This window comes from Stereum hirsutum (genome assembly GCF_000264905.1).
Source record: "Stereum hirsutum FP-91666 SS1 unplaced genomic scaffold STEHIscaffold_1, whole genome shotgun sequence".
Classification (NCBI taxonomy): Eukaryota; Fungi; Basidiomycota; class Agaricomycetes; order Russulales; family Stereaceae; genus Stereum; species Stereum hirsutum.
The window spans coordinates 2542957-2562797 of record NW_006763131.1 but is presented as its reverse complement, the minus strand read 5'-3'; the positions used below and the strand labels follow the sequence as shown (position 1 = coordinate 2562797).

General features: G+C 51.9%; 10 protein-coding genes across 10 annotated transcripts; 5 read left to right on the top strand and 5 right to left on the bottom strand.

Annotated features, from left to right (window-relative positions):
• Window positions 1-140: 140 nt before the first annotated feature.
• On the bottom strand, window positions 141-2547 carry STEHIDRAFT_45902 (uncharacterized protein; the record flags this gene model as incomplete). Its single annotated transcript, XM_007297882.1, has 6 exons — window positions 141-342; window positions 398-1248; window positions 1308-1374; window positions 1428-1574; window positions 1627-2332; window positions 2400-2547. 6 exons carry the CDS (start codon window positions 2545-2547, stop codon window positions 141-143), a joined length of 2121 nt encoding a protein of 706 aa, XP_007297944.1.
• Window positions 2548-2761: 214 nt separating this feature from the next.
• Window positions 2762-4221, top strand: STEHIDRAFT_117538 (uncharacterized protein). The gene is made up of 4 exons (XM_007298860.1): window positions 2762-2798; window positions 2882-3100; window positions 3161-3865; window positions 3933-4221. Exons 2-3 carry the CDS (start codon window positions 2996-2998, stop codon window positions 3860-3862), a joined length of 807 nt encoding a protein of 268 aa, XP_007298922.1. The 5' UTR covers window positions 2762-2798; window positions 2882-2995; the 3' UTR covers window positions 3863-3865; window positions 3933-4221.
• Window positions 4222-4427: 206 nt separating this feature from the next.
• STEHIDRAFT_117537 (uncharacterized protein) lies at window positions 4428-5224 on the top strand. The gene is made up of 3 exons (XM_007298859.1): window positions 4428-4679; window positions 4782-4901; window positions 4981-5224. The coding sequence occupies exons 1-3, from the start codon at window positions 4484-4486 to the stop codon at window positions 5175-5177; spliced, it is 513 nt and encodes a 170-aa protein (XP_007298921.1). The 5' UTR covers window positions 4428-4483; the 3' UTR covers window positions 5178-5224.
• On the bottom strand, window positions 5224-7971 carry STEHIDRAFT_117536 (uncharacterized protein). The gene is made up of 5 exons (XM_007298858.1): window positions 7812-7971; window positions 7449-7750; window positions 6273-7368; window positions 5575-6198; window positions 5224-5518 (listed from the first exon to the last, which is right to left on the bottom strand). The coding sequence occupies exons 1-5, from the start codon at window positions 7965-7967 to the stop codon at window positions 5387-5389; spliced, it is 2310 nt and encodes a 769-aa protein (XP_007298920.1). The 5' UTR covers window positions 7968-7971; the 3' UTR covers window positions 5224-5386.
• Window positions 7972-8128: 157 nt separating this feature from the next.
• Window positions 8129-9730, bottom strand: STEHIDRAFT_164792 (uncharacterized protein). The gene is made up of 6 exons (XM_007298857.1): window positions 9640-9730; window positions 9164-9572; window positions 9084-9107; window positions 8625-9026; window positions 8496-8568; window positions 8129-8432 (listed from the first exon to the last, which is right to left on the bottom strand). Exons 1-6 carry the CDS (start codon window positions 9684-9686, stop codon window positions 8305-8307), a joined length of 1083 nt encoding a protein of 360 aa, XP_007298919.1. The 5' UTR covers window positions 9687-9730; the 3' UTR covers window positions 8129-8304.
• Window positions 9731-9975: 245 nt separating this feature from the next.
• STEHIDRAFT_89590 (N-terminal nucleophile aminohydrolase) lies at window positions 9976-11715 on the bottom strand. The gene is made up of 10 exons (XM_007298246.1): window positions 11624-11715; window positions 11465-11564; window positions 11339-11406; window positions 11226-11284; window positions 11097-11172; window positions 10907-11041; window positions 10749-10856; window positions 10601-10690; window positions 10423-10543; window positions 9976-10365 (listed from the first exon to the last, which is right to left on the bottom strand). Exons 1-10 carry the CDS (start codon window positions 11669-11671, stop codon window positions 10148-10150), a joined length of 1023 nt encoding a protein of 340 aa, XP_007298308.1. The 5' UTR covers window positions 11672-11715; the 3' UTR covers window positions 9976-10147.
• A 520-nt stretch (window positions 11716-12235) lies between these two features.
• STEHIDRAFT_151846 (uncharacterized protein) lies at window positions 12236-13691 on the top strand (the record flags this gene model as incomplete). The annotated part of the gene is made up of 6 exons (XM_007298856.1): window positions 12236-12244; window positions 12300-12317; window positions 12383-12430; window positions 12494-13331; window positions 13385-13506; window positions 13563-13691. The coding sequence occupies 6 exons, from the start codon at window positions 12236-12238 to the stop codon at window positions 13689-13691; spliced, it is 1164 nt and encodes a 387-aa protein (XP_007298918.1).
• A 447-nt stretch (window positions 13692-14138) lies between these two features.
• Window positions 14139-15623, top strand: STEHIDRAFT_164790 (uncharacterized protein; the record flags this gene model as incomplete). The annotated part of the gene is made up of 6 exons (XM_007298855.1): window positions 14139-14282; window positions 14364-14436; window positions 14587-14663; window positions 14726-15280; window positions 15355-15460; window positions 15518-15623. 6 exons carry the CDS (start codon window positions 14139-14141, stop codon window positions 15610-15612), a joined length of 1050 nt encoding a protein of 349 aa, XP_007298917.1. The 3' UTR covers window positions 15613-15623.
• Window positions 15624-15794: 171 nt separating this feature from the next.
• On the bottom strand, window positions 15795-18032 carry STEHIDRAFT_136379 (phosphoacetylglucosamine mutase). Its single transcript, XM_007298854.1, has 6 exons — window positions 17826-18032; window positions 17648-17765; window positions 17198-17587; window positions 16701-17141; window positions 16109-16631; window positions 15795-16043 (listed from the first exon to the last, which is right to left on the bottom strand). The coding sequence occupies exons 1-6, from the start codon at window positions 17924-17926 to the stop codon at window positions 15964-15966; spliced, it is 1653 nt and encodes a 550-aa protein (XP_007298916.1). The 5' UTR covers window positions 17927-18032; the 3' UTR covers window positions 15795-15963.
• Window positions 18033-18140: 108 nt separating this feature from the next.
• Window positions 18141-19387, top strand: STEHIDRAFT_89584 (vesicular-fusion protein SEC17). The gene is made up of 4 exons (XM_007298245.1): window positions 18141-18481; window positions 18541-18721; window positions 18782-18956; window positions 19011-19387. The coding sequence occupies exons 1-4, from the start codon at window positions 18205-18207 to the stop codon at window positions 19245-19247; spliced, it is 870 nt and encodes a 289-aa protein (XP_007298307.1). The 5' UTR covers window positions 18141-18204; the 3' UTR covers window positions 19248-19387.
• The last annotated feature ends 454 nt before the right edge of the window (window positions 19388-19841 follow it).

Below are 19841 nucleotides of genomic sequence, written 5' to 3'. Positions count from 1 at the left end.
TGGTGTATATGCTCGAATTGCTATCGCATGCTGTCTTGTATATCTTTGCCGAAAGATAGACCTGAAACTTCGTGGAGCGAGAATGCTATCTTCACGATGGGTCGCAACGACTTAGCATCAAAAGGAGAGTGGTACAAGGATCACAACTTCTGCCTCTTCCCAGTGCGACCTTCTGCAACCGCACTTTTCCGCTTGACGCTCTCGACAAGACTCTGGAGACTCTGGCCCTCGCCAGACTCCCCTGCCGTTTTCGACCCAATGTCATCACGGTCACCCGACCGATTTTTGTTTCGTTTAGTCCGCTCTTGCAGCAGGGCAGACATAGACTTCGTCTTTTTGAAGCTGTGGAGGAAGGTTCATCAGTAAATTTACGGAAATAGGGGACGCGAGGACGTACTGAGGATGGCTTGGATCAATGGCGAATTGATGATCCTCATACAACGCTTTGAATCGATCATCCGTGACGTCCAGCTGGAAGTCCTCCTGCAACTCGTTATCACCCTCGTCATCACCCTTCCCTTTCTTCCCCTTCCTGGCCTTCTTTCCCTTCTTCTTCTCAGCCTTGAGTACGGCCTTCATGTCGAAATGTTGAGGCTCCGAGTTCAGAACGTCCGCACCAACAAGTAGCGCAAGTTCCTCCTTCGTCGACGGCCCACGTTCCTCCTCCTCCTCTTCGGCGAGCTTCTTCCCCTTCTTCTTCTTGTCCTTCCCCTTGTCCTTCTTGTGCTTGTCTGAAGTCTCAACGGCAGCGTCTTCCTCCCCACTATCGCCAAAGAAGTCATCCGCCGCGACTTTGTTCTTCGCGGACTCGGCCTCCTCCTCACTATCACCCTTACCCTTCTGTTCGGCCTTTCTCTTCTTCCGCTTCTCCCTGATCTTCCTCTGATACTTGTCCAGCGTCGTCTCATCTCCCTCCTTCGTCCCACTCAATGCCGGCATGAACGTCACCTCCATATCCACCTCGCCGTCTTTGCCATCCCCTCCATCCCTATCCCCACCACCCCATCCCTCCGGCATATCATTCCCGCCTCCTCCAAGTAAAAGCGCGCGCAATTTATCCCGCTCCATGGTCTTATTATTGCCCACAGCGGCCACAGAGGTTTCCGGTTCGGAATCGGAGGAAGAGGCGATATAGGCTCGGAAGTCGTTCTCTTCGATTTCTTTGCGGGATAGAGCTCGTCGTGTGACGCGGTTACGCTCGGGGTCGTCTTGATCCCAGGTTAACTTGACTTTTGAATGACGAAGAGCCTGAACGGAAACGCGCATTAAGATACGGGAATAGAAGATGATAGCACTATTGTACTCACGTCCGTCACAAAGTCGAGACCTTTGTAACTGGCATCAGCAGTGAGGTCGGCAGCAGTGGCCTCGTCTCTGTAGTAAGGCCAGATTAAGAATTAGTCGTAGTCCAGAAGAGACAAACGTACCGGAAGTCGTCCTCGAAAGTCATGTCGGCCGGAACGAAGCTGAGATCGAAGACGTTCGCAGACCGTTCGAGCTCTGTGCCCTGCAGCTCGTTGTAGACATGCGAAGCGGTCTGCACTGAATCGCATTCGACAATAGCATAGTAATACCTGAAGTACATGGTCAGATAGAACGGATTGTAATAGGAACAGGAGAGCATACCTCAGCCGCTCCAACTGATATTTACGCAATGCATCCGCATCGTATTCGTCTGCATCGCCAGTCTCGTAGATATTGGTCTCATTCACTTCTTCGTCCTCGTCGACCCGTTTCTTGAACAACTCCACCGGGGGCCCTTCCCTCTCCTCTTTCTCCATCCTCTCCTTGCCGAATTGACTGGGATAAACACGAACATTCAGGACCTTCCCGCGGATAGAGCTCGAGGTAGCCTTCGAGGAGGATGCGTGGGCAGGAGCAGGTGAGACTATCGAGTTGAAGATTCTGTACAAGTGTACGGCCCGAATGTGGTCCCAGTCGAGATTAACGACAGCGATTCGCGTTGTGCGTTCTGTTTCGTCCTGATTATCTTCGTCCTGAGGGGCAGACTTCGAGTAAGCTTCAGCCTGAGCATCGAGATCCGCAAAGTTATCCTCGTCAAGATCAATCTCTAGGTCAGCATCGTCTACTCTTATTGGCTTAGATGGATCACGGCCAAGAGTGACAGGACCACCCGCATCAGAGTCGTCGTCGTCTCCTTGCTGTTCGTCGTCTTCCTCGTCAGAGGATTCGACTAGGCCCTCTCCACGAGCATAGTCAGGACCAGCATGGACTTCTTCTTCTTCTTCCTTCTCAAGGCGGTAGAAGCGGCGAAGATTGTCCTTGTCGTGCGAGTCGGAGAGTGTACGGCCATACTTGTCAACGCGCGCATCTGCCAAGGTCCAACGGGTATATACTCATCAGCAAGGCAGGTACCCAATCAAAGGGATGGTTGGCACACGCACTGCTCTTGCCCTTTTTCTTTCCCTTCTTGTCGTCCTCGAAGACGCTCTTGAAGCGATCGTCTACAGCGACCTTGAATTGTTGTTTCTTTGGACGACGAAATCTTGGGTCTGAGTGGAGCCTCGCGAATCGAGGGTCGGACATGGTTGGAGGGTGAATAGGATGGAGGTTGTGGCGAATGAGAGGGGTGAGGAGCGTGAGCCAATGAGCGTCGGCGACGGCGAAATTTCTGATAGGTCCAAATATAGGCGCGGGGGACCCGGGGAGTCGGTCGCGTTGGTAACAATGGTGACGATCTGCCGGAACAGCTCTGGGAGTATATATTGAGCCTCAGCTCGAGCTCGTCAGGTTCCTCCTTCCTTCTTCCCCACAACCCTTTGGATCCCTTTCTCTTTGTCCGTATCCTTCCTTGGCATATGCTCATCACATTTCATTATGTCGCCTAGTACTGACATGTCATATGTTTTGTTCCCCGCAGCTTCTTTCAACGTTCATTTTGCACAGGCCGCAGGACGACCTTGGAACCTCCTTTCCTTCAGCACACACATAGCACTCGCTCTCACGACCTGATACCCTTTGCATCGACAATACCATGTTCTTTTCTCGCCTCTCCCTCTTCTCCGCGCTGGCGGTCGTTTTTGTCGGCCAGGTTGCTGCCGCACCGATGCCCATGCCCGCAAGCAAAGGCCGCGTCGGCGTATGTCCATCACATTCCCACACTTCCATCAAAGTCACTGACCAATTTATTTCTGTGTAGCATGCTGGCGGTGCCAAACGCGAGCCGGACTTCGCTCCCCTTGATATCATCCCTGCGTATGTCAAGCGCGACGTTAACACCATCCCCGCGCAATCTGCGACAAAGTCGCCCGATGGCACCATCGAACTCTTCGGTAAACGGGAACCGATGAGCGTTAACACTATCCCAGCTCAATCTGCGACGAAGTCGCCAGATGGTACCATCGAACTATTCGGCAAGCGCGACCCTATGAGTGTCAACACTATTCCCGCTCAGTCTGCAACCAAATCACCAGACGGGACCATCGAACTGTTCGGCAAGCGCGACCCAATGAGCGTTAACACTATCCCTGCTCAGTCCGCGACAAAGTCACCAGACGGGACCATCGAACTGTTCAGCAAACGCGACCCTATGAGCGTTAACACCATCCCCGCACAGTCTGCGACAAAGTCGCCCGACGGCACCATCGAGCTCTTCGGCAAACGAGAGCCGATGAGCGTTAACACTATTCCAGCTCAGTCTGCGACAAAGTCACCAGACGGGACCATCGAACTGTTCAGCAAACGCGACCCAATGAGCGTTAACACCATCCCCGCTCAGTCTGCAACAAAGTCGCCCGACGGCACCATCGAACTCTTCGGTAAACGGGAGCCGATGAGCGTCAACACTATTCCAGCTCAGTCTGCGACGAAGTCGCCTGACGGCACCATTGAGCTCTTCTGAACGGTAAGTTATCAATGCGATCCTCCTAGTTGATCTTTCTCGATCTAACTTGTCTTACTCACATTCTTAGGTGTTCTGACGTCTCGGAGAGAGGAGGCAGCTTGACTTATCGGCATTTTATCGATGATCGAGTTATTACGGACGTTTCAGTTAGTGCATTGATGATGGACGCTGGTTCCTACACACTCTTGCTTGCGAGATGGACGTTGTTTTGTACTCTTCTTTTCTTATTTCTACGCCCGACTTTTGCCTCGTGCGTTGATCCGCATTTTTTCGTCATTCTTTGTCGTGCTGTTTAGAATCAGAGTGCTTAGAGTCTGGGAGATCGTTTATTGTGTGACTCGTGAGACACATCATCAACCTCAATCGTGCGGTCGAAACTACAAGCTGTTTCGAGAGTAAGTATTCGTTCAAACATGAGGCAGACAAAATGACTCTTTGCGATTGGTAGTTCATCCTGCACGCTTTGCACGAGAGTACGCGCCACTTCGCCACCCATCCCAAATAGGCAGTCCATAACCCGGGAGCAACCTCCGAGTCCGACTTGCCCTGCCAGTGCGTTCAGCCAAGTTGCAAGTCCCTCCACCGTCATCGTCTATATCGACCTTCGCGCCGTCAGTTATGGCGCCCGAACCTACCTCAGGGGGCAGCGCCCCCACATATGAAGAAAAACCCACTGTCCGCTACACCGCCGCTGCCGCTCTTCAAGCCACCATGGTCGGCGCCTTCGTCAGTACCATCCAGAACGCACTCGGAGCGCACAACCAAGGAGCAGCAGGCTTTTTCACGAGGAGCGGAGGGACCATTGGCTTTTTTGGTGCGTGCCTCAGGTCTTATGCATCACGATTAAGTCCCTTGCTAAAGGAAGAATCTTTGGACAAATGCGTCGGTCTGATGTGTGCATGAACGCGTTCCTCAGCCGCGATGGGTGCGACTTTCGCAGGGACACGGAGCGTAGTGGCGAATACGAGGCAGGTAGATGACTCTCTGAACGGTGTTGCGGGTGGTTGTGCTGCTGGATTTTTGGCCGGCATACGATGTATGTTCACGTTACCCCCACACCCCAGAGTCGAATTCGCTGACGGCCCATTCATCGCCCTCTGCCATATCTTATCCAGCACGTTCTCTGCCAATGGCCGTCGGCTCCTGCGCTGTCCTTGCAGCCCTTGTGGGGACATTCGAGTACACCGGGGAGTCGCTGCAGGGAGATACATCGTCGTTGTCGTTCGAGGAGAGACGGAGGCGGTTCTTCAAGCACGAGCCACCACAAGCTGCAGGTCCTGCAGCTCCGACCGCCGCCGTTACGTCCGCTTAGCCTTAGACATAACCAATCTCAGCAGTTTGTTACAGATCTTATTTCCCTCTTTCATACAGTGCGGAGGCAAAGGGCCGCTCGACCGTTGTTCAAGAACAAAGTACAGACAAGAAGTACAGAACACATAGGAACCATCCCATTCGGAAAAGTCCATCACGGTGGGTCAAGAAAATTAGGTGGTTTCAATGGCCTCAGAAAGTCTGCGAGATTCACAACGGTGGGGACGTCTTGATCTGGGCGTTCGCATTCTGTTCCTCCGCCCTGCGGGTCACTGCCTGTTCGACTTCGGAACCGTATTCCTCCAAAAATACAAGCCAGGAAGGTTGTGTTTTGCAAGTGGCCTGAAATAACATTGTCAATCGACCGACGAAATTGAGCATCACGTGGTAAGACTCACCTTTTCTTCCAACATAGCGAAGACTTGCGCATCTGTGGCCCCGTCAGACTGGTCCGACAACAAGAACTCGACAATAATCTCGAAGTCTTCGTTCAGATCCTTCTGTGCTGCCGGAGACAGTTGCGGCTTCTTGGCAGGGTTCTCGCCCTCGTCCGCCTGGGGCGCATTGGCGATGCTCTGTTCAGGAGCCGTCGAATTGTCCAACCCGGCCTGGACCTCCTGCACCTCTTCTTCTTGTTCTTCCTCATCCTCTTCATCCTCATCCACCTCCATGCCTTCTCCGTCGTCCATCTCCGCATCCTCACCGGCATCCTCCTCCTCTTGTTCCTCTTGTTCCTCTTGTTCTTCACCATCGTCGTCAGCACGCCTTCGCCCACCTCTTTGGAATGAGATGAAGTTGCCCGATTGACGCCCAGGTTTCTTCTGCGTAGGCGGATCCAACGGGAAATCCTTAGGATCCACCAGACGGCCCTGGGAGATACACTCATTAATGAAAGCAGGGTGAACGACGGGAACCTTGTTTCGCCGAGCTATGTCGCAGTAGTCGCGGTACGGCGTCGTATTCGGGTTCAGGACGGCGTAGTGCGCCTTCTCGATACCCGCGATAATCTTAGCACCGTAATTCTGTATAAAGGAAAGGATATTTAGCACAGATAGAGAAAGCATTGAGACGGCGAGATGCGACGAGATCAACGTACTCTGATCTTCTGAAGATACTCGGGCCTCTTCTTGACTTCGACTTGGATCATGAAGCGTAACTGATGGCCCTTCGCAGTTGTGAAGAGATTCTCGGGCGCACGGGCGTTGACAGGCGCGGAAGTAGAAGCTGACTCTGACGTCTGAGCTACGCGCGAAGTGGAGGGTGATGCACCTGTCGATGTCTTCACCTTAGAAGGCCGTCCGCGTTTCTTGCCAACAGGTGCCGATGCCGAAGTTGAACCGGACGCAGGTTGTTTCCCTTTCGACGTTGAGCTCCGTGCTTGGGTTTGATTTTGCTGAGGCCCTGGATCCGAAGGGCGAGGGCGCTTCGGAATAGTTTTCTTGACGATGACGGGCGTACCGTCCTCGAGAGTGTGGGACTTCGGCTTCGTGGAGGACATAGGTGGCCTAGCGGGAGTGTGCTGTGAGGCTGGTGTTGCAGGGGGACGCGCATGGGCCTGTGGAACGGGTGAAGATGGTGGCGTGCTGTTTTGAGCGGCTTGAGGGAGCTGGGGAACAGGCAGTTGAGGAACGGTAGGATACTCTGGATAAGCTTCGAGCCTCGGGATGCTGAGCAAAGCGATATGGAATGGTGTAGGATCGAATCCATCATGCTGGGCTACAGCGATAGCGGTCTCGAGTAACATGTGAAGGGTAGCGGTCGTCCTAGGGTATGTGGAATAGATTGCTGGGACTGGGATTGAGCTGCTTGGATGTTGCAGTGGTGGTTGATGTGGTATGAATTGGGCAAAATTGGGAGGTAGCATTCCGTTCATCATCTGAGGAAACTGTCCGGGAGGAAATTGGGGCATCCCTTGGACTGGTGGGACGTTCGCAGGAAACCCATTCATTGGAGGACCCATGAACTGGTTGGGAGGGAACTGTCCCGGGAAATTGAACTGGTTTTGCATCTGGGAAGTCTGAGTGGGTGTTGGGATGTGAGAGTCAGCGGTGGGTGTTGGGGAGGACAGATGGCTGTTGGACAGATGGGAGGATCCTCGCGCTGGTGGGGGCGAGGATAACGGACCGCTTCGGGTGGGACTGGAGGGTCCTGCAGTAGATGATGGACGAGCACGCGATGGAGGTTTTGTGCTCCTTTAAATAATGTTCAGACAAAAGAGACGGTGAGACCGGTTCGCGACAAAGGCACAAGAAAGACAGGGTAATAAACTCACCCCGAGGCATTCACCGGCTCCTCATCAGGGTCATCTCCGCCTCCTTCCACTTCATCATATACATCCATGTCATCGTCGCCTTCCGGAATAGGTTCCCCGTCATCCACCAACAAGCAGCCTCCCCAGCCGTCCTGTTCCATTAAAACTCTGCCCTGCGCCACAGACTTGTCGATCCACGTGTAGTCCAGCACCGTCCTGTCCGCTGCATTGTCTCGGACAAACCTCCTGCCGTTGTTCGTCTCTCCATTGACGAGAACAATCTGCGCATCTGTCGTGCGTTTGCATACACGGGCACCGCGACTCTATAGGTCAAAAGTATAAGATATATGGGAGAGATAGAACAGCACGGAGGAAAGGACGGACGGTGAGCAGACGGACGAGCTTCGTCCGGTCTTTGATAAACTCTACGCTGAGGAATATAGGGATTGCTTTGCCAGAGACATCGATAAATATTTTTGGCTGCTGTGCAGCTCGCTGAGCTTGCGCCTGTAGAGCTGCTGCGAGCGAAGATTCAGCCATGCAAGTAGATTCTCGCTACTTTAGTAGTTGGTCCTACAGGAACTACAATTGTGGCGCGCATTCGAGGAATCGAGGATTCCCTCAAAAGGAAATTGATTACCTAAATAATGTGGCGTGCGAGAGCGCCTACAGGCGCCTGCAACTCCCTATAGCGATGCCACAGATATATAATTGTGTATGCAAGCCGACAATAGTGGACTTGCTACGTGTCATTCGATTATTGTTGACACGTATAGTTACTAAGATACGTGAATTGTCCGAGAAAACGCCCCATGAATCGGTGTAAGGTCCTAATAGTAATAGCACATCTACCGCCCCGAGTGGCCCCCGTCCGAAATTAGTCGACCTTCCACTCCTTCGCGATGTCGTCGTCATCTGGGCTGACGAGAAGCTCAACACTCCACGCAATTATAGTGAAAAAAATATTCATCCAGCGCCACCAAATCTGGGATGAATGGTCGAGGACTGCAAGGAGGAAATAATATTAGACCATGATGGGCGATCATCAACACAAAGGAATTTACTCACGGAGAAGATGAGAATACACAGTCACCAGAATGGACTGTCGATATGTTAGAAACACATGCGCCAGTTTCGATGTCTATGAAAGAGGGAGTGAGCGAAAAAATACGGCCGCATCAGAGGGTATGGACGTACCGGTCGGCCGTCCCAACCTTCATCGACTCCATACTCAGTCTCCCAGCTATCCGCTCCTATTGTAGGCAATATCCTCGCCGCACACAACAACACAAAAAGCCTGTACACCAACGCGACCAACAGAGGCTTCGGTAGCGTATTGGTGATGAAGTTGACCAGGGTTTGAAGATGTGGCATTATATTTCCCAGGAGTGGCGCGTAGGATGATGCCGGGTCCGAGAACGAATGCTGGTCGAATCCACAGAGCCACACATTGTAAGCGATGAAGAGAGCAAGTCCGGACGATTCAATGACATTGGTGCGCCGGAGGGCGAATCCGATGAATGTGAGGAAGAGGAAAGCGGTCAGGGCCACACCGAGCAGAGTGGAGGATAGTGGTGACATGGCAGCCGCTGGATATGCCTGCAAAGGTTGCCACTGAGTATCGCTCAAAATTCCAAGCATCGAGTAGTAGCTCACCACGACAATCCACCATGCAGCAGCCTGGATAATTACGCTGGTCAGACACTTTTCGGTCCCAAAAGACTGGCCCAACTCACCACATAGGTCATTGCAGACGCAATGAGCAGCCCAAACTGGTATGCCTCTCCTTCGCCCACCAAGTCTCTACCAACCTGACCCATCTTTTGCACCACGAGCAAACTCGACATCCCTTCAAGAATGATGAATAGTGGACTGGACAGATATAGGAGCCGACCCCAGTACGTCGCGGCCGTGAGGAGCCATGGGCTCACGGATTCTGAAAATACGTTGAAGCAGACAAGGAGGAGGAATGGTTGGACGGGGAATTGCATGACGGCAAGGACAGATGACCCCCAGAAGAATTGAAGGGTGCCATGGATGAGGGATTGGAGGAAAATCAGGAGTGACAGCAGGAGGAATGCGGATTTGGAGAGTGTGGAGAGCGTGAGCGGGAGGAAGATGAGCACTTGGAGGAAGTTAGAGAGTCTGACAGAAACACGTTCGTTTTTTTAGAATGTCTTTTTACTAAAGAAATCGGTGTGAAAGGGCGTACTTTGCACCGCTTGTGACGAAGCGCCATAAGAACCACGGCCCAGGCATGGAGGACCGTGAGTTGTGAACGAGTCCGTGACGAACAAGCCCAATGCGCCCAAAGATGAAGGAAGAAAGAAGTAAGGAGAGTTAGCCAAGAGTTGTTGCACAGTGCCTTGACACCGTCGCCTCAAGGCTTATGCAGTCATTGAGGGGCCCCAGACGAATCGGACATCGAGCGGAAAACAAGGGCATTGCCATTACCGCCGGACCTGTGTCTCTGGAGTGCGCCACTGTGGCGTCCGTCTGTCAAAGTGGCCACGATATACTTAGAAATGAGCGATTCGAGATACATGGAGCGAATTATGATAGTAGTGTTCTGCGTCCATAGCATGGCAACCGCAAGTAGATTAAATACACAAAGTACTATGGTATAGCTGACAAGACACGCTGATAACTTAAACATGATGTACAGACAACAAGAGCGAAATCCACGGAAATAACAGAGAAGGGGCAGCCCAGTAACATGATCAACTGGAAGAATCTGAAGTGTCCGAGGCCCCGTCGATGTTCGCAGTTCGACTAGTAGGAACGAGAAGACCTTTAGCAGCAGCGAGGTCTGTCCCTCTTGCAAGGAATGCCGGGTTGGATGGCGGAACGTAGTACTTGTCTATGATGGGAAATTGGAGGACGTTCATTTTAGGAGTAATCACGATCATGTAGTTGGTCTTGATTTCCATCCAATCAGCTAGAGGATACAGAAAATGAGTATAAAATAGCCGAAGCGTAGGTCGAACAAGCACACCTTTCTCAAACGTTAGCGGTTCGCTGGCAATCATGATGATGTTCTCCCGCTTGTCAGCTTTCGACATTTTATAATGACCACCTTCTGCGTACTCGCTGAAGGCAGTACCGGAAGAGAACCACTAGAAGCCGGGTATGAAATCAACACCTCGCCCTCTACAACGAAGCAACCAACGTACCAGAGAAGCAGCTTCATCCTCCCGTGATGAGACATAGCGAGTAGCGACAACACTTTCACCGTCCGTGATGCAGAAGTTCATGAGACTAGGCTGAACGATACAAAGAGAGGTAAGCAACGCTCGACCGTGCAGAATGAACCACACACACCTGAGTAATGCCAGCCTCCTCCCCTAGACGGTTCAGAGTAGCGATCGTCTCAAGCATTGCTTTTCGGAGAGTCTGGTGCGTGAAAGACTCGGCATTTGGATCGGGCAACTAGAGAGATGTCAAAGACAAGGAGCTCCGAGGTCGAGAAGAGTGCGCACCTTGGAAAGGAAGAGCGCGAAAGACCACTCTGAATCGGTGTTGCCTTTTACGACGTTGAAGACCTCATCCGAAAGGAACTGCTGGAGTCGCCTTTTAATCTTGGGGAAGCCCTCGATGCTGCCATTATGCATCCACTATGTGAGGTAGAGTAAGTGAAACACGTAAGCGATGATGAGGCATTTGACGCACCATGAGCTTGCCATGCACAAAGGGATGGCAGTTGTCCAGAGATAATGACCCCGCGGTTGTAGCTCGAACGTGTGCGCTGCAAAAGTCTGAGTACCAGCACTCTTATCGTCAGCAAAAGCAACTACTCACAAGACCAAAGGGGACTTGATCTTCTCTGCAAGACGTGTCAAGTTGGCATTATTCCACGCCTACGCGTTCACAGTCAGTAACTTGCTCGTCATACAAAAAATGGGAGTGCTCACAGGAGTTACGGAGGTGAAGATACACGGTTGGCTACCAAGTTCTTCCTCGTAAACGGTATCATACCAACCTAGGCAATCAAGTCAGCAATGGTCGTGTGAGCAGAGCGCTTAGTAAATAAAACGCACCCACACCAAAGCCGTCTCCATTGATAGGCCTTCGAAGATCGACGCGAAGTCTGGAGTCAAAAGCCTGGTTGATGATGGAGTGACAAGGTCGTGTCAAGAGCTACAGAAGCGATGTGAGGTCAGCCCGAGCCGGAGGTGGGGAAGCGGATGACAACGCACATGGGAAAGCTGAACAGGGCAGCCCTTGTAGATGACGAGACGGCACATTCAGAATAGCTGGCGTACAGAAAGATCGAACAATAACACAATGAAACCCTTGGATGGTGGTGGTTCGCTGCAAGAAGGTTGGAGGCACATCTTTGAGTCATGTCGGAGACCCTCGCTTGCCCCTCGCAGGCGTGCAATAGCGTGCAGTTTGCGCCACTCGCCACAATTGCAAACGATGGCGTGAACGCCACACAGCCCCAGATAAGATTAGATCCTATTAGATTCCGGCCATTTGGATCAGTTGTTCGTCTTTCACCACTACCTACCATTTAGTAACTACCATGGCCGAGTCTACCACTTCTTCAGAGATAGATGAACCTGAGCAGCCGTGTCTGGTCACAAACTCAATTCATCCGCCTGATTCCGTATGCATGTATCAGGTCGTCCCCACAGATACCGCGGACGCTCCAGCCAAAGTGAGCAGATTGCATCTCCACCGAAGACTCTTAGTTGACTCGCGAATCATGTGAGATCAACTACCTCAGTGCCCTCTGGCATTGTGATGATTTTTCTTGCTGGATGAGCGAGTCAAATACTATGTATAGTAAGTGCTTCCTTTCAACGATGACCGAGGTGTACAGCGCTTCAATTCCCCGCTAATACAGATATCGCTGACTTGTTTTGGTAGTTCGCGCAGACTGGTATCGTGCGCTGTGGGCTCGCGCGTGGACTTTTGTGCCAGATACAGAAATGATCCGCTCCATTACCCAGCGACTGCAACAGCTGAAGTGTCTAAAAGCCAACGCGTCTTGGTCTACGGTGCGTATCGGTTGCCGCTAACGTGGGGTCCTCGGCATCTATAAGTTAATGTTGTATTCACAGGTGTATCCCAAGCGAGAGTCTTACAGATACGACTTCGTACCTTTGGCACTGGACCGAACCACGATTCATCGCGAAAATCCGGACTCTCGCTCTTTCACTTCCTATTCACCGCCTTATAACAACTTTCCTCCCTTGCGGCACAGCTGTCACCCCTACTTCGTAATAGTCTCCGCTATACAGGCGTACGAAGCTCACCTATCCAAAGACCTCACAGATCAACACTGGGATGTATACGCGAGGCTGCGTTTGATTGCCTCTCTTTGGGAAGATCTGAAAGGTTTCCCGTTGGACGAGAACGCGCTTTTTTCTCTTCCTGCAGATCAACTCAAGTCATCATCGCCCTCAGCTGCGGAATCTACTGACGGCTCTCGAGAAGTGCTTCCTCACAGTACAGCATCGACTAAATTGGGGGCCGAGGCAACTTCACCCAATGCGACCGGTGTTGGGCTTTCCTCCACGACCTCTTGGTCTTCCCCGAAACTCGCAGGTTTCATTGTACCTCCTCCATCAATCAGGCCTGCCAGTGGAATTGCCGCTTTACCAGCACCTCAGACCCCGAGTGCTTCCCCGGCTACGAAGTCGAAGAAGTCGAAGAAGTGGACTGGCTCTACAACGAGTGGGACACCCACCGCCAGCTCGTCGAGCCCGTCGAATGTGATACATAGTCCTTCTCATGCTGGAACTGGCGTACCTCGAGATCCGACAGCGATTCCATCTACCCGCAACTCTCATACCAATAGTTCGACTTCCGCCTCTCCTCTTTTCCCCACGACACCATCTACGACGGCCTCTCAAACTACCGGACGAGGGTTTAACCGTGACATACCTGCTCATTTTGGTAAGCAATACATTGTACTCGGTTTTATAATATCCATTGAAATAGGTGAGCAGGACCCAGTCAAAATCTTCCGATATTCGAAGCTTTCACCGAGAAGGAATGGGCAAACGCTGGCATCGCTTTGGAATATCAATGTCTCACTGTAACGCCTAGATACAGTCACAAGTCACTAGAGGTTAGATTATGGATCCAGTTGACGCTCCAATAGAATACTGATCTAACTTCCTGCAGGAGTGGAGGGTCGACGCCTATCGTGGCAGTTACAAACCTTGGCCTACGAGGGCTGCCCAACCTTTCCCTTCATTCATACCCCTGAATCCATTGGGCACTTCAACAAACCCGCAGCTGCATGCTCAATAGCCATACCTGTCCTTCGTTACTCCGACATAAAAGAGCTGATAACTGAGCATCTAAATCTGACTCTTGCAGTGTGACTTGTCGAATTTGCGTCTCAACACAAGTGTCAAGCACTGTCAGTAAAGTCGAGCGCTGAAGAGTTTCCGATGGGTGTCGATGACCTATTTACAGGCTTAATACGAGCGCCATGTTCTACTTATCAACCTGATTTGTAGTCGTATATGCGGCCTGTCATATCAGCGATTGGAAAGTGAAGTCCACCATGAGTGGTGGTGGTGGTCGAGTGCTGGACGCATCTCGTCTTTGAACTCGATCGACAGATCTTCCTCACGCCACACGTACAGTATTCCGATAAGATTAGATTTTACGATCGGCTAATTCATGTCAAATTCGCCCTAATTCGCCGTTCCAGTTTCCACCTTCTACTGCTACTTACCAAGTACTACCACCATGGCTGAATCATACTCTGACGTCTCCACGATAGAAGAAACTGAAAAGGTGGAGCCATGTATAATCACAAACACCGTCTATCCGCCAAGGGCTGTCCGAAAGTATCACGTCGTTTCTCCACAGTCTGCTACCGCTCCATCCATAGTGAGCACATGCAACTTGAGTTCTTTCTTCAGGCCCAGAACATTCAATTCCACTGCCTTTCTGTCTTTTTTTCAACCGCAGATTCATCATCTCAACCTTCTCTGGCACGTCGAAGACGATACATGTTGGGATAGCTCGTCGAACGCAGTGTTTCGTGAGTCCGCTTTTCTCTTGTAGTCTTGCCTTGGTAACAGTTACAGGAGCTATACATTCTCACCGTTCAATTCGCTTGGATGATGGTTGGCAGTTCGTACAGACTGGTCTGATGCATGACACTTCGCACACGCGTGGGCTTTTGAACCAGACGCGGCCACGCTTACGTGCATCATAAAAAGGCTACATCAGTTAAAACGCAAGCAGGCCAACGCATCTTGGTCTTCCGTGAGCATCATCGCTGTTTGCTCTGCATTCTTCCAGTGAGGTTGAATTGGTTCCGTTCCTAGGTCTTTCCGATACGAAAATCGTATACGTACACGTTCGTTCCGTTTGCGCTTGAGCACACCGTCATCCATCGAGAAAAGGACGATGGACCGCTATCGCCGTCAGTTGCACATCACCCACCATACGACAATTTCCCGGCGTTGCAGCACGCCTGCCATCCTTACTTCGTGATATATTCTGCAATCCAGGCATATGATGCTCAAGAAGACCTATCGGACCAACAACTGCAGAGATACGCTACTCTGCGGTTAGTGTACTCCCTTTGGGAAGATCTGAAGGGCTTTACGGTAGACGACGATGCGCTTCCTCCTCTCGCGGAAAATATTGCTCTCCCTGTCGCGCAGTCGCCGACTGCCGTGTCTACTGCCGGCCCTGCAGGGGACAAGCCTCCGAGCCGAATGTCGACTGGGTCGACTGAGAGTATACCTCGAGCCGACACGCCCCAACTCCCACAATATAGACCATTCAGGGATCATGGCAATGAAGATCCATGCGAGGCCTCTTGGACTTACTACTGCCTCAGTCACATACCTGAATATCGTCATAAGTCCCTGGAGGTCAGTCGCTATTATCTGGACATTACTGCTATAATTACTCACTTCCATCTGGTTCTGGGTTATTCTCACTTCAGGAATGGAGGGTCGAGGCCTATAATATCGGATGCAAGCCTCTCCTTGTCAATGTTAGACCCATGCCGCCGTTCGTCGCGTTGGATCCAAAAGGCACGCCTCCACCTCGTAAGGTTTTATTTTGCGTATTCGATGAATCTTCACTTATTTTACACCATTGCTCAGCGGTGTCCAATCTTCACTGCCAAAATCAGAGGCAACACTCTCAGGTGGCTTATGCGACTCATCCAGCTCCAGCTAACCACAGATACTACCGCTAAACGAGCATCTCATGTCGCACCCTCTTCTGTCTGGTTGATTCTTCACCGTCGCTATCTCGCTATTGTTCCTCTACGCCCATGCTCAGGGCTCTATGTTCTTACTCGTCCACATTTTATATACTCTTTGTTTTTGTTTGCATGTCGCTTTGCAGAGCTCATAGAGCTCATCGGAGTCATATCGCGTCACGGTCAAAGCGATGGTGAGGAGCGACTTTCTTTTTTATGCTATACATTGTTATCCAACCGTCCATTTGTGTATACACAGAGTTTTTTTACCCCATGATACCCCAGAAAACTTCATAGATTATACATACTTCTCTTTTTTCATACGTGGTATCGTCAGGCTCATGTTCAGATGAACTCTTTGGGACGAGTAGCGGGGTCACCGCCAGTCTCGTCGTACACGAGTCCAGCCACACGGAAGGCCAAGTCTGAAGAATCCAAGACAAACAGCTTTGAGCAAATGGAAGGGTCGAAAGGGGAACGAGACACGTACCATCCGCATGGGACCGGATGACCGCCTCCGCATAAACACGAACGACGTCTTCCGTTCCACTCGGCCGAACGAAGGACCGTCCACCATCATACCGCTTCACAAGATCATCAATCTTCGCCTGTAATCCCTTAGGACTGACCAACTTCCTCTCCGCATCCTCCGTATGGAACGCATGACGATCCGCCACAACGACCTTCACGAGCCTATTCGGCAAGTCGACGTAAAGCGAGTCCCACTCGACGCCGGAGTAGGACCTGTGTGCGAGGACGGCCTCGACGAGGAGCATGTCGGAGATAGCGTCGCCGACGGTTTGGTTGATGAGCTCCGTGAGGGACTTGAGGTAGTTCAGCGCGGTGGATTGGGCGGGGGTAGAAGGTTCGTGGGAGGCAAGCTTTGCTTGGGTCTCGGAGGAGAAGAGGACGGTGCCGTGACCATTGGCTTCGAAGTAGACGCCAACGGAATAATGTTCGGCGGCATGGTGGAGGTGTTTGACACCAGTAGGAACGCATCGGACGGGTACACGCTGTCAGTTAGGAGAGTATCAATTTCTGCGAATCTGTGTGATCCTCGATTCGTGCAATGAAGAACTTACCTCCGTCAGGTATTTTGTTGATGCACCGTTCGCGTACGCCGTTTGCACGACGCCAACCTTGATATCCTCCTCAAGGCCAGCAGTCTTGACGAGATCAACGATGAAGGCCGCCACCAGAGCAGCGATCTTATCTCCATCGAGCATATGGAACTGGTTTCGGTCATCCATGTAGTAGTAGATCAATCGATCTGCGTCGCCATCCAGACTGCAAGCACGCTGGCCGGGCTTAATGTGGCCTGCAAGAGACGGGGGGAGTTTCTGGGATGTCTTCACGTAGTCGGCACCACAGGCGTTGTTAAGCGCGCCAGAGGTTGTTGTGGCGGTATTCACAGCCACAAGCTTGAGGTGGTCGCCCAGGTAAGGGGATATTTTGGCGATACCGTCTGCACCGACACCATTGGCACAGTCTACGATGAGGGGCGGCAAGGGGGCCTTGCCAGACTGGGCAACCTGGGGTTAAGCACGCTGCCCTGGGCGTTGAATGAGAGCAAGCTCACCACCAGTTTTCCAAACGCAGTGCTGAGCTTCGTGAAGTATCCATCCTCCGTATCCTCACCGTACGCATCTTTTGTGCCCTTGGTGTTCATCGCACGAACGTAATAGTGAAGAATGGGTGTGGTGGTGACGCCACCATTCCTCGCTTCAGCACCGATAGCCTTGAAACCATCTTCGAGCGACGCAACGAGAGCGGGACCCGAAGGACGAGTGTCCCGAGCATATACGACGCGAGCAGGTTTTGAAAGGTCGATCTTGGTGGTTTTGACAATGTTCTCGAGCACGGCGATGAAGTCTTCGGTGGTGGCAGCGTTGGCGAGCGTTGTGGCGTGGCCTTCCCATGAGGCCTCCAGCATCTCACCGCGGGGATCAACGAGCTTTACGCCATTGTCCTAGTGACAATCGACGGTTCAAAATCAAGACCGTGAGTCGCATCAAGACGATTCACGCACGGGTTCCGGGTTGTGGGATGCAGTGACCATAACTCCGATGACCTTTCCGTCCTGTTTCTTGCTCCGCAAAGCGGCCAGAACACCAACTCGGAAGAGTACCGAGTCGAGGACATTACCACTGAACAAGAAACGCGATTAGTACGCGTCTGCTGCTACGATGAAAGGGATTCGGACGTACAGTGTCCTGAAGCCTGCGGTTCCATACTGAAAGGTGATGTGCGCCGGCTTGGGGTGTTGGTCGGCGAGGGATGCGATGGTTTCGACAGGGAGAGACGACATGGTGGATTGAAAACAAGTTATCTTCTGAGATAAACGTGGCTACTTATTTATGTAGCGCTCGGAGAGGTCGCGGCGTAGGACGAGGAAGAGGCGGTACGGACACGGCGGGAGATGGCAGTGGTCTATCTTTAGGAACATGCTGGAACAGTGCTGTAGTTAAGCAGTATGACGTCATCACATCACTTGGTCCACGGACCCGTCCTTCTTTCTGTCCACCACCGCCAAAGCACACCCTCAACCAGCCTCGTTACTTACACTCAGACTACACACTCCCATTCATGGCCCCTAAATCACCCGCACAGTCGCTGCTTGAGAAGGCGGACAAGAAGGCAAACGCGTCGACAGGATGGTTCGGCTCTTCGTCCACCAAATTTGAGGAGGCTGGCGATCTCTACCAACAGGCCGCCAACTCGTTTAAGATCGACAAGATGTTTAAAGAGGCGGGCGACTGCTTTGCCCGGGAGGCGGAGTGCAGGGAGAAGTGCAAGGAGGCAAACGATGCTGCTAATGCCTGGTGGAACTCGGCCAAGGCGTACAAGAGGGGTTACCCAGAGCGTGCGTGTATACGGTATCAATATTGACTTGCAACTGATTCACCGACGGGTTGTGTATAGTCGCTATCCAGGCATTGTCCCAAACTATCGTCCACTTCACCCAAGGCGGTCGCTTCCGGCAAGCAGCAGATAGGGAGAAGGAGATCGGCCAGATTTATCTCCAGGAGCAGAACGACCTCCGACGAGCTTGCGAGAGTTTCGAACGGGCAGGTGATTGGTATGCCCAGGAGGATGCGATTGCGTACGTTCCCCATATGTATTCCACTGCTCTACACCCCTTGCTCATAAGTTCGTGCCGTAGTACCGCAAACGCCTGTTTCAAGGATGCTGCTGATCTTCATGCCGACCTTGAGGAGTACCCTGCCGCTATCGCTCGCTACGAGCAAGTTGCCGACCATTCGCTTGGCTCTGCTCTGACCAAGTACAGCGTGAAGGAGTATTGGCTCAGAGCCCTCCTTTGCTGCCTTGCGATTCCGGTGAGGCCTTGTTGTTGTATATGCCGTCGAATGGTCACTCAAACCCTCTTATAGGATGTCGTAACTGCGAGACGCTACATGACGAAGTACAGCGGAATGGATACCACCTTCTCATCTACGCGCGAGGCCAAGTTCATTGGCGCCTTGATCGACGCACTAGACGCCGGAGACCAGGAGGCCTTCACCGCCGCGGTCTTCGAGTTCGACCAGGTCGTGAAGCTAGACAACTGGAAGACAGCGATTTTGTTGAAGATCAAGAGGGGTATCCAGGACGAGCCAGGGCTCACTTAGAATTGTACGGATGGTTGGATGATGCAGTGTTGTACGCTTACATGGAGCGAGGATGTTCGAGTTTGTCTTTACACGAATCTATGAGGACTTTATTATATGGAAATAGTACGGATTCCCGCTACTTTAGTAGTGGGTCTTACAGGAAGTATCGTTTGGTTTTTGGCGGAGAATCGTGCAATTCCCTTACATGGAAATTGCTTACTCAATATCGGTTCGGACCTCCCGTGCTCCTTCCGCTCCCCATTCGGCACATGCTACGGCGGTTCATGGGCTGTATAGTTGTGGCTGCCTTTGATTCCCACGCACTTTGCGCATCGCTCTACGTTGTCGCTTGCCGTATCAACATGGGTCCTCTCTCGTTCTCCATGTTTGGCTCCTCTGAAGGCCTTGATGTGCACATTCTCGTCGAAGCCTCGTCTCCTTATTCTCAGGTCTCTTCGCGCTTTTCGCTGCTGCACAAACTTCAGCAAAGCATCGACGTTGCTCCTATGGACCCCTCCCGCCACGCTGTTGCTTCTCGAGGTCTTGTTGTCATCCCCATCGACGGTGGTCCTTCCCGCTTGCATGTGTGCTTGTTTCCCGATCATTTCAGGA